General features: G+C 34.2%; 1 protein-coding gene across 7 annotated transcripts in view; it reads left to right on the plus strand.

Moving 5' to 3' along the window:
* The window catches only part of HNRNPR (heterogeneous nuclear ribonucleoprotein R), a 29,688-nt gene extending 17,265 nt beyond the window's left edge, over window positions 1–12,423 (plus strand). For 4 of the 7 annotated variants that reach the window (XM_015598879.2, XM_015598876.2, XM_015598878.2 and 1 more), the window contains 6 exons: window positions 191–367; window positions 2,114–2,249; window positions 4,639–4,853; window positions 8,855–9,004; window positions 10,887–11,008; window positions 11,148–12,423. In XM_015598879.2, coding sequence (XP_015454365.1) covers window positions 191–367; window positions 2,114–2,249; window positions 4,639–4,853; window positions 8,855–9,004; window positions 10,887–11,008; window positions 11,148–11,760 — 1,413 coding nt within the window. In that variant the 3' untranslated portion in view covers window positions 11,761–12,423. The remainder of the gene's footprint in view (window positions 1–190; window positions 368–2,113; window positions 2,250–4,638; window positions 4,854–8,854; window positions 9,005–10,886; window positions 11,009–11,147) is intronic. The other 3 variants (XM_006924453.3, XM_006924455.3, XM_006924456.3) reach the window with 1 other exon arrangement.
* The last annotated feature ends 3,592 nt before the right edge of the window (window positions 12,424–16,015 follow it).

A 16,015-nucleotide genomic window follows, 5' to 3' on the forward strand; every position in this document is an offset into this window, starting at 1 on the left:
AGAATATTCTATATTGATGATTCTGAAGTCATAATAATAAAAACTAGAGTTAGTTCCGTAAGATTTAAATTGTTTCCATTTTTCTTGACTATCTCTGTGTCCCCACCCCCTTAAAGAAAAGGCAGTTAGACTTTATGGCTCTAAAATTAAATGCTTATATTGGGATTCTAATACAGAGGTTTTATTTCAGGTCTTTGTAGGTAAAATACCAAGAGATTTATATGAGGATGAGTTGGTGCCCCTTTTTGAAAAGGCTGGTCCCATTTGGGATCTACGTCTTATGATGGATCCACTGTCTGGTCAGAACAGAGGGTATGCATTTATCACCTTCTGTGGAAAGGAAGCTGCACAGGAAGCTGTTAAACTGGTATGTGATAACAAATACCCACTGTCTAGCAAGTCATTATTTGAGAAAATTACCTCAAGTAAAAATGTTTGCGGTTAACATTGTTTTATTTTATTTAGTTTTTGCTTTGGATGTTTTTATATTGAGCGAACTGGTATGTAACCTTTGCTCTATTTTTTCTGATTATAAAAGTAAAAAAAATGAAAGTACTCAAGAAATAATGTGTTAGGGAAAGTCTCCCATAATTATAAAAGTTATCCATTAGAATGATTAATATCTAAAGTTTCATTTGAATATTTGGCTTCTGCAGTTCTCTTTTGCTTTAGGACAAAAAAGGATGTCAGTTCTTGCTGTTATACTTTAGGATAGGATTCTTAAACTGCAGTGAAGGCTGAGATAGGTTCTGGGAAACAACAATAGGCGATAGTGACTTTCAGGATACAATTCAGGAAATGGTTGTGAATCTTTTTTATTTTTGTCCCAGCGTAATCATACAATTTATTTATTTTCTAAGTATGTTCTTGTTTTCTATCTTTTTGTTTCTGAGCTCTTCAGTCCTCTCTGTCTTTAATCTTTCTCTTTTCTATTATAAAATAGTAGTTTACTAATTCTTTTCTGTAGGGCCTTTTACTTTTTGCCCTTATTTCAGAGCAGTAGTAGTAGTAACAAAGTTCTGCAAATTAAGTATATCTTCAGTCTTACTGCATTAAGATACAACCATCTCAGTAACTTAAAATAACTGTCATGTTTTGGCATAAACTTTTGCTAAACATGTAAAGACCTCACTTAGTCTAGTTCTAATCCTTCTGGAATGATAACCTTTTTATCAAGTCTTTCTTTGGTTTCATTAATTGCTTCTAAATTAGTTCCACTTCTGGCTTGGCCCAGACTTTAGTTTTTGTTATGGACATTTCCTTACAGTTTGTTTATTTAATATTGAGAAGTTTTCAAAGCTTTATTTCTACATTTCTGGCAATGTATGGATGGTTTCATTTTTTAATGACATATTTTAGTAAATGGTAAGTAATGTTGAAGCATGAGAAGCTAAAGTTTATCAAGGAAACCATTATACAGTGATTTAAATAAAACATTTTTTATTCCTGTCATTTCATATAATTTTGAAAGGATTGTGTTTGATACGCAGTTTAAAACCTTATGTGTATATATTTAGAATTCTGTTTTGTGTAGAATGAAGTATTACTTTTTTTTTGCATTGATTAAACATAGTCATTATATTTTATTATTTTGCTTATGGCTTATCTAGATCTAATTTCCTTTCTAAGGACCCTGAATAATAAGTCTCTGGTAGTTGTTCTGAAATTCTCTGGGAAAAAAATTTTAGATAAAGTTGAAATATGAAATAAGATTTTTTTTTATTTATTATTTTTTATTTTATTTTATTTTTTTTATGGTGACATTGGTTAACGAAATCCAATAAGTTTTAGCTATACACTTTAACAGTAAGGCATATATATATATTTACACTGTGTGTTCACCCCCTATAGTTAGATTTCTTCCTGTCACCACATGAAGTAAGATATTTTAAAAAATAAAATGAATAACTTTGAATCATTTATATATGGAGGAGCAGTGAACTAAGCAGAAATGAGACTGTTTTAGTTACACATTTATATTTTGGCAAGCCTGAAGGAACTCTGAGTTCATGAAGCAGGGAGTGTTTGACCGTAAATTGTTAAATTTTTTAGATCGAGATCAGTCCTGAGTTAGGGGTGGTTGTGGGGTATCTGGTTCTTTTCTTCCTTGCAGTGTGACAGCTATGAAATCCGCCCTGGTAAACATCTTGGAGTGTGCATTTCTGTGGCAAACAACAGGCTTTTTGTTGGATCAATTCCGAAGAATAAGACTAAAGAAAACATTCTGGAAGAATTCAGTAAAGTCACAGGTAAAACAAAAATGTATTTAGAAGTTAGTTTTGGGAAATCTGTGGTTATTTATAAGTGCAAAAAAAAGGTCTATATTAATCTTAAGAATTCAAATGTCTATTCAGTGTCTAAATCACCTCTTTTCTGCTTTATAGTGGTTTGGACTAAGCAAGTTCCCTCATATCCTAAATTTCTTGGAATGTCCCCTTCTTTGCCTTAATTGAACCTTTTCTTTTGCCAGAGTCTTTGTCCTGTAGCCCTCAAGTGAAGGCTTTTCCCCTCTGACATTCAGTGTGCTTTAGGGCCAACGGGTTGAGAGTTCTTATCCTCCTCTTTCCTTTTGCCTCCTCTAGATCAGATTTTTCAAAATTTCCAAGTCTAAATTCATGGAATTGATGGAGAAGTGCATTTTATATCACAAGTCTATATACATTTCTGTGTAACAAAATTTAATGAAACCATGCTTTCACTTATTATACATGCTTTAGTCTGATATTTTCTATTCCATTTCATTTTTTAAGTGCTGATGGATACCACTAAATGACAGCTGTGGCTCAACACTGTTTTAGACCATTGCTTTCCCTTTTAAAAACCACTAATCCTTTATATTTTGTCATCCAGACATACCTATCCTTTCTCTTTCCTTCAAGCTGTCATCTCTTGCTCTTCTGATTTTAGTCTTTCATTAATTGAAGATTGCTGCTGGCTCACTGTCTTCCTCTTCTGCCCTAAATCGACTTACTCTTAATACTTTTATATCTATGTGGATGAACCATCTAATGCCCTAGCCTCTGTTTTGTGACCACCTCATATCCACTCCTCTACTTCAGTTCCCCTACATCCAGGTCACATTCTGGATCTTGTCGCCACATATTCTAGCCACTCTGGAATCTTGACTTCTAGCATCCCACTTTGAAACCACTGCCACTATCCATCAATTGCGTTGGTCAGATAGCCCTAATGGCACAGTTCTTTGACCTCATCATGTTTTTATTGCCTGCCAGCTCCTTTCTGGCTTCATATCCGTTTATTCTTTCAGCAAGTGTTCATCCAGTGCCTGTTAAGTGCTGGTATTTGTGCTGTGTGCTGGGATGCAGTGGTCAATCAGAGAGATCTATTCCTTGCCCTTATAGAACTTACATTTGGGGGAAAGAGATAAGACAAAAAAATATTTACACATTTTGATAAGCACTGTGAAGAGGGAAATAAAGGATATTTAGCTAGAGAATAGCTGCTATCTGTGTTTTTTGATGGTTATGGAAAGCTTTTCTGATAATGTGACATTTCATCCAAGACATGAAGAATGAGGAAGGTGTACCATGTAAAGAGCAAAGAGATGTGCATTCCAAGAGAGCAACACATGCCAGGGCACTAAGGCAAGAAAGAACTTGGTGTATAAAAGTAACAGAGAGAAGGCCAGTATTGTTAAAAGGTAGAATTAAGAATAGAATTATATGCGGTGAAGTAGACCATGTAAGGAGTTTAGGTTTTATTGTATGTATAATGAGAAGGTATTTGGAGGTCTTAAGCAGGGTATAACATCTGTTTATAGAATATTATTCCTACTGTTATATGGTAATGGCTCAGAGGGGGTTAAGAATAGAAGCTTTCATAGTAGTCCCGGTAGAAGAGATTGGGCTAAGGTAATAGCATTGGAGATGCAAAAGATAGATTGGCTTGGCATTAGGTAGGGGAGATGAAGTTAAGGAAGAAATCAAGAATGAGTTCAGTTTCTGTCTTGAGAACCCAGATGATGGTACTATTTATTAGATAGGGAAGTCTAGAGAGACAGATTTGGGGAGTGGTGGTGTAGTTTTGGACATGTTATATTTGAAATGTCTTCAAGTCTGGGCTAGAAATAAAATCTAAGCATTTTTAAAGATAGAGAAAGTACTTAAAAGTGAGAACTAGCTGGTATTACTGAGAAGGAACATATGGAAAGATGAGGGCACAGAACTAAGACCAGATGGACACCAATATTTAGCAGTTATTTTCATATTTGTTAAAAACCACAACTTTTAAGTTAGAGCCAAGGATGATTTTTGGACATGATTAGTTGTTGAATGTTAGTTCTCTTTGATTTATATTAATAATTTGGTTTCTAAGTTATTTGGTAGTGTTTTGTAACTTATAAGGTCATGTTATATCACTATTCTAAGACACTGTAGAATGTTATATGTCAAAGTTGGACCTGCTGTTTATGGTTATATCTTCATGACCCCTTAAAAGGGAACATAAAATACTGTTACAAAGTTCATATCTAATAATACTGATTTAATTGTCTACTAGGTAATTAGTGAATCATTTTGAGGCTTCTTCAGTTATTTTTTGCTCTTCAGCAAGTGGATTTAGGTCTGCCTAATCATTAGATGTGTGGTGGATGCTTTTGGCTTATTTATCTGGCTGTTGGTTTAACAGAGGGTTTGGTGGACGTTATTCTCTATCATCAACCCGATGACAAAAAGAAGAATCGGGGGTTCTGCTTCCTTGAATACGAGGATCACAAGTCAGCAGCACAAGCCAGACGCCGGCTGATGAGTGGAAAAGTAAAAGTTTGGGGAAATGTAGTTACAGTTGAATGGGCTGACCCTGTGGAAGAACCAGATCCAGAAGTCATGGCTAAGGTAAATGCAATTGCTTGGGATGGAGGTACAGTTATCATCTAAATTTTATACTCAGAATCAAGCTCAAATTTTTGAGTTTTATAATAAATACAAAGTGCAGCTCTTGGTCTTAACTGTTTAGGCAAGGACCTGCTTTAACACCAGACATAACAACCTTTGTTAGTAACCAGGAATTTCCATTAACCATCCCTTTTGCTGCAGCTTAAATGTACAAAAGGAAGTAAATCTTTTTGATTAAGTCGTTTTATACACACTGAGAACTTGTTTAGTTATACAGAAGTTTTACAAGGGAAAATGACGGGGTCTTATGAATTATAATCTTCATGGGTTATATACTGTGTCTTTTATTACATGGCCATGAATTATATTTTATTTAGATTTACAGCTAATTTTTCTCTTCTCTCTCTTTTTTTTTTAATTTTTCTTTTTTAATGATCAAGCTCCTTTAGAGTATTCTCCCTGTGAAGAAAGGCAAAGGGTTGTCATGTTTGCTGTTAAATGGTAGAGGAAAACATGCATAATAAGTCCTGTAGAGCAGCAGTCCCCAACCTTTTTGGCACCAGGGACTGGTGCTCCCTATAAGAATCTAATGCCTGATGATCTGAGGCAGGGCTGAGGTGGCATTGCTAGTAGTGCTGGGGAGCGCCTGCAAATACAGATGAAGCTTTGCTTACTCACCCGCCACTCACCTTCTGCTGTCCGGCCCAGTTCCTAACAGGCCACAGATCAATACTTGCCTGCGGCCTGGGGGTTGGGGACCACTGCTGTAGAGGGACCTCACTTTCCTTCTCCCCATACTTGCATTGCTAAGATCTTTGCTTGGTAAATGATAGTGCCATGAATCCTGGTTCTTAGGCTTTCCTTTGGGGTGACCCCTGGGATCGAAGGGACACATCAGAGTTGCATTTCTGCTGCTTTTAGTGAATTTTTGAGTATTTTGGTATATGTCTTTTCCCTTCTCAGGGAGGTGGTAATTCTATGGATGGTTATAAATTAGTTGTTGGATTCTTCTGGACTGAGAAGTCTTTTCCTCCAGCTTTTTATTTCAGATTCTTAGGAGGCAGTCCTCACTCTGATAGTTTGGAGGAGAGTCCCAGTTTATGATAGTATAACAGAGTTTTCATAGACAAAAAACATCTTTGGGTTAAGCAGAGAAGATCCATTGAGAACGAACCAGAGGCTCTCAGAAGTGCTACTCAGTATCTTCTCATTTTCCTTGAGTTAGATGGGTATCAAGGAAAGGGACTGGGAATCTAAATAGCCCTGATTTCTTTTTTACTAGCTTAACTTTAATTTCACTTGTTTTAATAAAATTGCGACTTTGAGCAAACTTACTGGATGTCATCTACTTTATTGGGATTGGATAAATATCTTTGGATCCCTTACAACTTTGACTTTACCTTGTAGAAATTGATTGTAGCTTAATTGCTTGTTTATAAAAACATTTTTTAAATAGCATGAGAGATATATTACATTAGAAGAGGTGGGAATAAAATCCTGAGAAAATCTCAAGTGTAGCTACTAATTTGCCTGTCAACCGCTTTTCACATACCGCTGGTAACCTTTTAGATTGAAATATATTGTAAATCTTTTTATAGGGTTAGAAAACCTCAAGAACAAGTTTCAGAATGAAAAAGAGACTTCTGTAAACTTGAACAATACTGATTGAATAAATTTGATTGAATAATACTGACTCCTTTCTTGATTTCTAATGAGGAGTTTACCAAAGCTGCTACTGTTACTTCACTTTATCAGTTATAATTTATTGACGATCTTTTGCCAAGTTGGGTTAGTTTTATAATCAAACAGAATGTAAGAGCCTAAATGTATCTTTCTTAATACAATTTCAACAAGTAATTTTTATATAGTATATTGTGGTTTCATCTCAAAAGAATAAAAGATCCATGTTAAGTTTAAAAGTAAATTATTGGAGGCCTGTCTTAATGTAGAGTTAGACCTCAGTATTGACAGCATTGAGAAAAGTAAAGAGTAGAGGGACAGGTGGAAAATGTTACATTTTTTTTCACCCATTGAATTAATATTTTCTCCACAAATATTTTTTATTCATAAAATCTCAACCTAAGGCAACAGTTTGTTCAGTAGATATGTTCATTTTTTTGTTTGTTTGATTAGGTAATGTATATTCTTAGCTCAAATATCAAAATTCTATAGAGAGGTACAGACAAGAGAAGTCCCAATTCCACCTGTAGCCCAATCTACCATATCCCCATGTCCCTCTGGGCATCCAGTTTTACTAGACTATGGTTTATCCTTTTAACGTTTCCTTAGGCAAATACAAATATAAGTATATATTCTTTATTTCTTACACAAGTAGTTTCTGGCAACTTAACTGTATTCACTGATCTATATTTATTTTATTTACCATTATATTGCATCAGCTCTAAGGAAAGTATACCATTATATGTACCACCAAGAAATTATAAAATTTTGCCCATTAAACTATGACACAGTGCTTGCCTGTCACATTGACTATAAGTTGGAGCCATTTTGGAGATGAAAAAATGTCTTACCAAGAGTTTATCCTGGCAATCTCCATATCAGCTGTTAGAGCTCTTTCTCATTTTTTTGTGGCTACATAATACTCCATTCTGTGGATGTACCATGGTATATTCAACCAGTTATATATTGTGTTTTTTCTGCTCTCGTCATACTGTAATGAATAAGCTTGTATGATGTCAGTTGTTATAAGTGCAGATATATCTGTGGGATAGATTCTTAGGGATAGAGTTGTGGCCAAAGAGTAAATGTATATCTATTATTTTTAAGATTCCCCTCTGTAGGAGGTGTCTCATTTTACCCTCCTATTGGCAAACAAGAGGCCTCTTTTCTCCTCATCCTTGTCAAAATAGTGTATGGTGGAACTTTTAGATTACAGTCTGATAACAAATGGTATCTCAGAGCCATTAAGATTTTTCTTCTCATTATGTATGAGTGTTTTTTTTTGTTTTTTGGTTTTTTTTTTAGGCGAGGCAACCCTTGGTCGACCTCACAGATTGCAAGGACCTTGTCAGCTTACAGTCCCTTATTTTTTTATTTTTATTTTTTACACCTACAGCACCTGGTCTTCCTAGGTGGTCTCCCATCCAAGCTTCCAAGATCAGATGGGATCGGGCTCGTTCAGAGTGGCATGGCCATGTTTAAGGGCCATTTGTGCTGCTTTGTATGAATTATGTAATCAGGAATTTCGCCTATTTTTCTATTTAGTTTTTCTGTTTTTTATTTTTGTGGGACCCTGATGTAAAAGAAGGAGTGTAGTGTAAGTTGTTTGTTTTTTGACCTTGCTTGTGTTATTTTTTTCCATGTAGAAGTCATTTATTTTGGGGAGTTGAACTCATCACTCCTTTATAGTATAGATTTTAAGTCATGAAGCCTTTCCCAGTACAATTTTCTATAACGTTATTTTCTTTTAATACTTTCAGTCCCCCTGACATCCTTTTTTTGGGAAGCAAGGGGTCTGTTTGGAATATCCTGGTATATATTGTGAGATATGGATACAGCTTTTATCTTCATCCAGATTAACACTACACTAATTCAATGATTTAAGCTTTATAGTTGGTTTTATCTAGTAGGGCTAGTCTCTAAATTTTGTTTTTATCTTTTTCCTGGCTATTCTTGCTTGCTTGTTTTTTTATACGAACTTTAGAATCACCTTATCCAGTTGTAGGGGAAAAAATGAGAAAAACTTTTTTTAGCGGGAACTTAGGGACTATGTTAAATTTGTAAGTTAATTTAGTAATAATTATATGTTGGTTTCTTGAAGGTCCTATTCACAGTGTTAGGTACTTTAATGATAGGGCAGGAGAAGGAACCAATAATTCATATAAATTGGTAACTAGTATCAGAATCATTTCGTTGGTAGTTTTTATACAGCACTTAATGTTTTAGAGAAGAAAAACCTATGCCGTGAAGATAGGAAGCAACACTTTAAGACGAGCTAAAGTTAAGTAGCCAATGCCAATTTTGTATATTTGTTCTATTAGGTGAAAGTTTTATTTGTGAGAAACTTGGCTACTACAGTGACAGAAGAAATACTGGAAAAGTCATTTTCTGAATTTGGAAAACTCGAAAGAGTGAAGAAGTTGAAAGATTATGCATTTGTTCATTTTGAAGACAGAGGAGCAGCTGTTAAGGTAGAAATTTTGAAATTTTGGTTCTTAATATTAGAATTCTGTTTAAACTTGCTAAATACATAAAGTGACTTTAAAAACAGAAATAAAATTAGTTTTCAGCTTTGCTGAACCCTGAAACTTTCTTTTAATAATTTCTGTAAAGTGGTAGTATAACAAGAAAGACTCTGTATTTCAAAGCCTAATCATTACTAACTAGGTTTGTGATGTCAGGCAAGTTATTTTTATAATCTGTTGTTTTTGCAAACCTAAGTTTTGATAGCAGCATGCCTTGGAATATTACAGGCATAGTAATTAGCTGCTATAAATACTAAACAGATAACAAATGTATTAAAACTACTTTGTTTACCTTGGTTTGTGGACCTTTGAAAGAAACTGAGCTGTGTACATAACTTTACATACAGTACAGCATATTTAATTCAGTAGATGTATTTTGAGGTAATGGTTCTTCATAGTTTCACCTTTATTTTAGAATTCTAATAGTATTTGACTTTTATCAGTTTCGATGATAGTAGACGTATTTCTTGGATATAATTGATTTATTCCTTGATGATCGTAATGAAAAGTGTGAAAAAAGTGTTTTCATACAGTGTCTAGAACATAAAACCTAAATATTGCTCCTTTCTGTTGATAATGGATCAGCACCATCTTTGATAGGTAAAATTTCCAGGTTCTTCTTCCTCTTGTTCTCTCTTTTGCAGGGGTGGGGGGATACTAATAGAAGCCTTTTTATGTAACCGGGAAAATGGATCCAAAATCCTCAGTGACTCAGACTTGGTTCTTTTTCTACATGTTCTATCAATGGAGTGGTACCACCTCTTAGTTGAGCAGTTTTTGTTTCCTGCCCAGGGTACAGGTTTTAAATGTACCTTATAGAAGAATTTTTGACTAGTTAAAGTTTATTGATTTGCTTTTTGATGGCATTAATTAATTAGACAGTATTGCTTATAAAATTCACAGCATAATATAGAATTTAATGTTTGCCTTCTTAAATTGCCAGTGGTGTTAAACACAGATAACTAATAAAATTTATACCTTCTGAATATTCCTTTGATTCACTTGGTATTAAATTACTGGTTGCATAAAAAACAGTAGGGTGGTTGCCAGAGAAGTCTGAAATCATAAAATTTTTAGCTCAACATCTGGGAATCAGGATGGCCAGGTAAGAGTAGATTCTCTATTCTTTATTTATACCAAGACTCATTTAGTTTCTTTAGCTGAAGTTAGCCAAAAGCTAAGGTGGTAAAGGGGGGGTAAATTAATATCTAGACTGACTTAATCTTTGTCTAGAGATTTGTAAATCACTAAATACTCATTATGGATAGAATATTTATGTATGTCCAGAGAGGAAAAAGTTGTATGGGGAAATAGAAAAGCTGTGGTGAGGAGGCGATATTTTGTTACTGAGTTACCTGAGACTTGAAGTATGGCAGAGGCTGTTAGGTGGAACAACATAAATAAAGGACTAGAACATAGAATGCTTTCCACGTGAGTACTTGAGTCTAGGCCTTTCCTGGGCTCTGTGCTTCTAACTGTTCAGGCAAAGTATGTTCCAGGTTAAGTATTGCAAGGTAAACCCAGGCTTTTTTTTTTGGTCAGTTTCTTGTTGAATTTCACTGCTGACCTCATTCAGTAACCTCATTTGTGTTTAATAGCCTTAAAATTTTTTATGGAAGAACAGTAGAAGAACTACATGTTGAATATCATGTATTTATTATTTAAAAATTTGAATCCTGAAAGGTTTGTGGCTAGATTCATCTTTTGCAAATTAAAATATTTAAGGAAATTGTTAATTCGTGTATTAACAGGCACAGATATGTTTATGTAGTTATGTTTTAAAATACTGTTGCTTGTAAAATAAATTTATTTTTCTAATTTTGTATAGGCCATGGATGAAATGAATGGCAAAGAAATAGAAGGGGAAGAGATTGAAATAGTCTTAGCCAAGCCACCAGACAAGAAAAGGAAAGAGCGCCAAGCTGCTAGACAGGCCTCCAGAAGCACTGCGTGAGTCTGCATTTTAGCAAATATACCTTTGAACAGAGAATAACTTGATAAAAGAAATCAGGTTGATAAAACAAAATCAAGAAGAGTATTGAAGTAAACTAATTTGTTTTTTCTTTTTCTCCCTTCCCTCTATTGTTAGGTATGAAGATTATTACTATCACCCTCCTCCTCGCATGCCACCTCCAATTAGAGGTCGGGGTCGTGGTGGGGGGAGAGGTGGATATGGCTACCCTCCAGATTACTATGGCTATGAAGATTACTATGACGATTACTATGGTTATGATTATCACGACTATCGTGGAGGCTATGAAGATCCCTACTACGGCTATGATGATGGCTATGCAGTAAGAGGAAGAGGAGGAGGAAGGGGAGGGCGAGGTGCTCCACCACCACCAAGGGGGCGGGGAGCACCACCTCCAAGAGGTAGAGCTGGCTATTCACAGAGGGGGGCACCTTTGGGACCACCAAGAGGCTCTAGGGGTGGCAGAGGGGGTCCTGCACAACAACAGAGAGGCCGTGGTTCTCGTGGAGCTCGGGGCAATCGTGGGGGCAATGTAGGAGGCAAGAGAAAGGCAGATGGGTACAACCAGCCTGATTCCAAGCGCCGTCAGACCAACAACCAACAGAACTGGGGTTCCCAACCCATCGCTCAGCAGCCGCTTCAGCAAGGTGGTGACTATTCTGGTAACTATGGTTACAATAATGACAACCAGGAATTTTATCAGGATACTTATGGGCAACAGTGGAAATAGACAAGTGAGGGCTTGAAAATGATATTGGCAAGACACGATTGGCTCTAGATCTACATTCTTCAAAAAAATTGGCTTAACTGTTTCATCTTTAGCAATTTGCTGCCATTTGTATTGGGCTGAAGAAATCACTATTGTGTATATACTCAAGTCTTTTTATTTTTTTCCTCTTTTCATAAATGCTCTTGGACATTACTGGGCTTGCAGAGTTCCCTTATTCTGGGGATTACAATGCTTTTATCGTTTCAGGCTTCATTTTAGCTTCAAAACAAGCTGAGCACACTGTTAAATCATGATTTTGCAGAACCTTTGGTTTTGGACAGTTTCATTTTTTGGATTTGAGATAGATTACATAGGAGTATGGAGTATGCTGTAAATAAAAATACAAGCTAGTGCTTTGTCTTAGTAGTTTTAAGAAATTAAAGCAAACCAATTTAAGTTTTCTTGTATTGAAAATAACCTATGATTGTATGTTTTGCATTCCTAGAAGTAGGTTAACTGTGTTTTTAAATTGTTATAACTTCACACCTTTTTGAAATCTGCCCTACAAAATTTGTTTGGCTTAAACGTCAAAGCCGTGACAATTTGTTCTTTGATGTGATTGTATTTCCAATTTCTTGTTCATGTAAGATTTCAATAAAACTCAAAAATCTATTCAAAACATTACCTATTTCAAATTCAATTGTGTCCTAAAACATTATTTTATTCGTAATCCTTGCAAGGAATATTGTTTTCAAACTATAACTGCCTATGTGAGTGATCAAATTCATGCAAAAGTCTATTCCAATATGTATCGTGGCTATCAGACTGAGGATTAGTCTAAATTCTAGTATTTATTCCAAATAACACTTCATTGATTGGTGTTCTCTCATAGTCTTTTCTGATTTTGAAATTTTGTCCTTTATTTTTATACAACAGGTTCAAAGGCTTTTGAATATTCTTGCAGGCATTGGATAATTTGCATTAAATAAAATGGGGTTAGGGAAGCAGACTGCAATTTATTTTGACCCACATTTCTTTCTATAAAGGATGATTTGTTGTCTGAAAACTTTATTGCTGGATAAATGAATGTATATAACAGGAAAAATGTTAGTACTGTGGCGTCAATTGCACTGCGTACTGAACTCAATTTTAGTATACGTGATAGGAAATAGCACTTCAGTTACTGGTTAGGAATATAATTTTCTATTACTATGTAAATTTGCTTTGAGAAACACGAGGATTGTTAAGAGAGGCTTAAAAATATCTAGTAGACTTACATCTGACTTTCTATTAATACCTCTTATTTTTTTTAACTATCCCTAATGGCTAAAGTTTTTGTTGGCCGATTCATAACATCTATTTCCCTGTTTCCTTTATAAATTGTGATTTATCGGAATGAATTTTTTGTTTGAGAATCAGAGGAACGAAAGAATCCAGACTTTACAGTACAGAAAAGTCTGGATCACTTTTAAATTATCATAAAGTTTTCCCTTTCGTTTTGTTCTTAGGTGGGTCTAAAATGTTTTTAAATTATAAAAATAAGCCATTGGGGAATAACGGACACACCTTTATTTTGTGTTTTGTTCCTGTTTGGTGTCTATTATGACAGCAGTTGGATTTCAAAATCATTACCCACTTAATTCCTTGTGAATTTGGTTAGATCATGTTTTGAGTTTTATGGCAGCTCTTGATTTAAAGTAAGAAAATATTTGCTGATGAAAGTCAGTATATCCCATTTCTCTTTAAAAGTTCACTTAATTATATAGTACAGTAAGTTAATGGGCATTATTAATACTATTATGTTTTTATAAACCGATAAATTGTGTAGTCTGTTTTAAGAGTAGTTTCAAGTCAACATGGGTATCTGGTAAAGCTTAGATCCATCTTTTTTTAATGCCCATGTGTGTAAGTAAAGACACCAAACATTCTTTAAATGCTGATTTTAAACTTTGAAAATACAATTTGAAACTATAACTGTAAATCTAAATAAATAAAACCCTGATTTTTCTTGGAGAGAAGAAAGGGTCTACAAATAAAATTCGTTGTTTATATTTCTTAAAAATTAGATGGTACCAACTACAAAGTTGTCACGAAGAAAATTAGGACTGGGAATAGAAGTGATTATAGAAAAGTAATTTCTTGTGCTTCCCCCATCCATCCTAAAATATAAACCTTAGCAAAAACATAAGAACAAAACTTGGGTTCCAAATCAAAATTCTTTTCTTTAATTGCAAATTATATTTTATTCATCTATAGAAATGTTCCTCTAATATTACTTTATAGGTTTTTTTGTGGCTATTTAACAGAAGAACATAACTGTAAATATTAAATCTCACTTTAGAGCTTTCCCCTTGTTGATGTCTTGTAAATTATTGCCTTAGCAGCATTTAGAGAAAATAGATTCAGAGCTCATCTTCTCACAAAAATAAATCTAGCAATCTAATATGTAAACCTAAAAAAATGTTAATTTAAGGAGGTCTTTATATTTGCATTAAAGATTTTTTAAATAGGCACAAAGTATGAGTTCTGGGAAATTTGATTTTCTGCCCTCCTGCCATCTTTTTTGTTCCCCAACCTAATTCATTTGGTTTTATTTATGAGCCTGCTACAGTAATGTGTGTGTTGGGAAGTATATTTACTTTATATTCAAGTAGACCTCTTCTCTGTAGGCACCCACCTGAGATTGACAAATATACCCCTTCCCCAAAATGGAATGCTAATTTTTATTTGATCACTCATTTATAGCAGTTGCTTAAATGATGTACTTATATGACGGTGTTTTAATTTTTTAAAAGCAAAAAAGTTCTAATAAGTTGCCAGATTTCTAATTTAAGTTTATTTGATCAATTGATATGGAAATTGAATTACTATGGTTCTGTAGTTAGTTTTTTTAAAAAAAAGAGTTCAGCATAAATATTTTTCAGTTTTTTAGTTACTGGGGTTATTCTGCATAAGAAAGCCCAATGCTTTCTGTTAGTAGATAATTTTTCTCTCATTTGACTTTGAAATCTGACTTAGGAGGCGAACCCTCTTTTTAAAAAGGTCAGCATGCATCAAAATAAATTACATACATATTTTAAATTCCAAAAGAGAAGGGACATAAAATTCCATTCCTAGTGTAAAGCCATATAATACTCTTGAAACTCATTACATCATTTGCCTCCTGCCCATTTGGATAATCATATCTACATTTTATTAATTGTGTATTATTTGTAAAACCAAATCCTTCCAGTAAATACTTGCTATAAGGCTGTTACTTGTCAATTATAAAGACTGCCGATTATGTTAAAATTTGTGGTTTTGATTTTACAAAGAAAGTTTTATTATACTGAGCTATCCAGTATTCATTAAGAAAACCAACTGAAGTATGTGGAAGAAATGTTAATGTCTTTTATTTTGCGAAGTCTCTTAAGTGAGCAGCTGTGAAAAAGCCTTATAGAAAGAGTGCACTGGATTTATAAGTGTGTTTATGTTTCTCTAAGAATGAGAGCTTCTGTTAACTTAGTTCTGAGTAAGCTAGTGGATTGGGTGACTGACTAGAGAATCCAGAATGACAAATCCATTAACCAGGCATGTTTACTTTTCCATTAGAAATTTATTGCTTAGTTCTTATGTTTTGGAATGCAAACACCAAGCTTTAAAAATATTGCATATTTAATGTAAAGGTCAGTAATTTAAATATAAACACTTAATTTGAAGTAGTTATTGTTACTCTTTCTGGGAGTGTTTTTTCTTTTAAAATATACATATATTTTTTTTTTATTTAGAGGTTACCAGAAGCTCTGGGTTTTTTGTTTTGTTTTTGTTTTTTAATCATTTTCAGATGTTATCCAGAAATCTGCAAGTGTACTTTTCCTGTTTTAACTCCTTCCTTTTATCACCTGACTATCAGGGAAGCGAGGTTGAGGCTGCCCTGACCTGACATGTCATGATGTCGACTTGCTAGGTGGGGTTCGCTGGGGACGATAACCAGTGGAATTGTTGGTAAGAACTTTTTTTTTCCTATTTTTTTTTTATCAGTAGTGGGGCATTGAGTGTGGGAAAATGCCCAAATTCTATAAGTGGGCATTTATGTTGGCCTTGTAGAAAGATAAATAATTCTTTAAGTAATTCTGTTCTTAATAGGAACATATAATAAGTACTTTATACTCTTTATTCTCAAATTGGTAGATTAGCAGGAAAGGTCTACAAGTTTGAAGCAATGAAATACTCAGGGTTTAAATGATCAAGATAGATACTTTAAAAGATAAGACTAAATAGTCTCAGACAATAAATT

This window comes from Pteropus alecto, unplaced genomic scaffold, assembly GCF_000325575.1.
Source record: "Pteropus alecto unplaced genomic scaffold, ASM32557v1 scaffold39, whole genome shotgun sequence".
NCBI classification, from domain to species: Eukaryota; Metazoa; Chordata; class Mammalia; order Chiroptera; family Pteropodidae; genus Pteropus; species Pteropus alecto.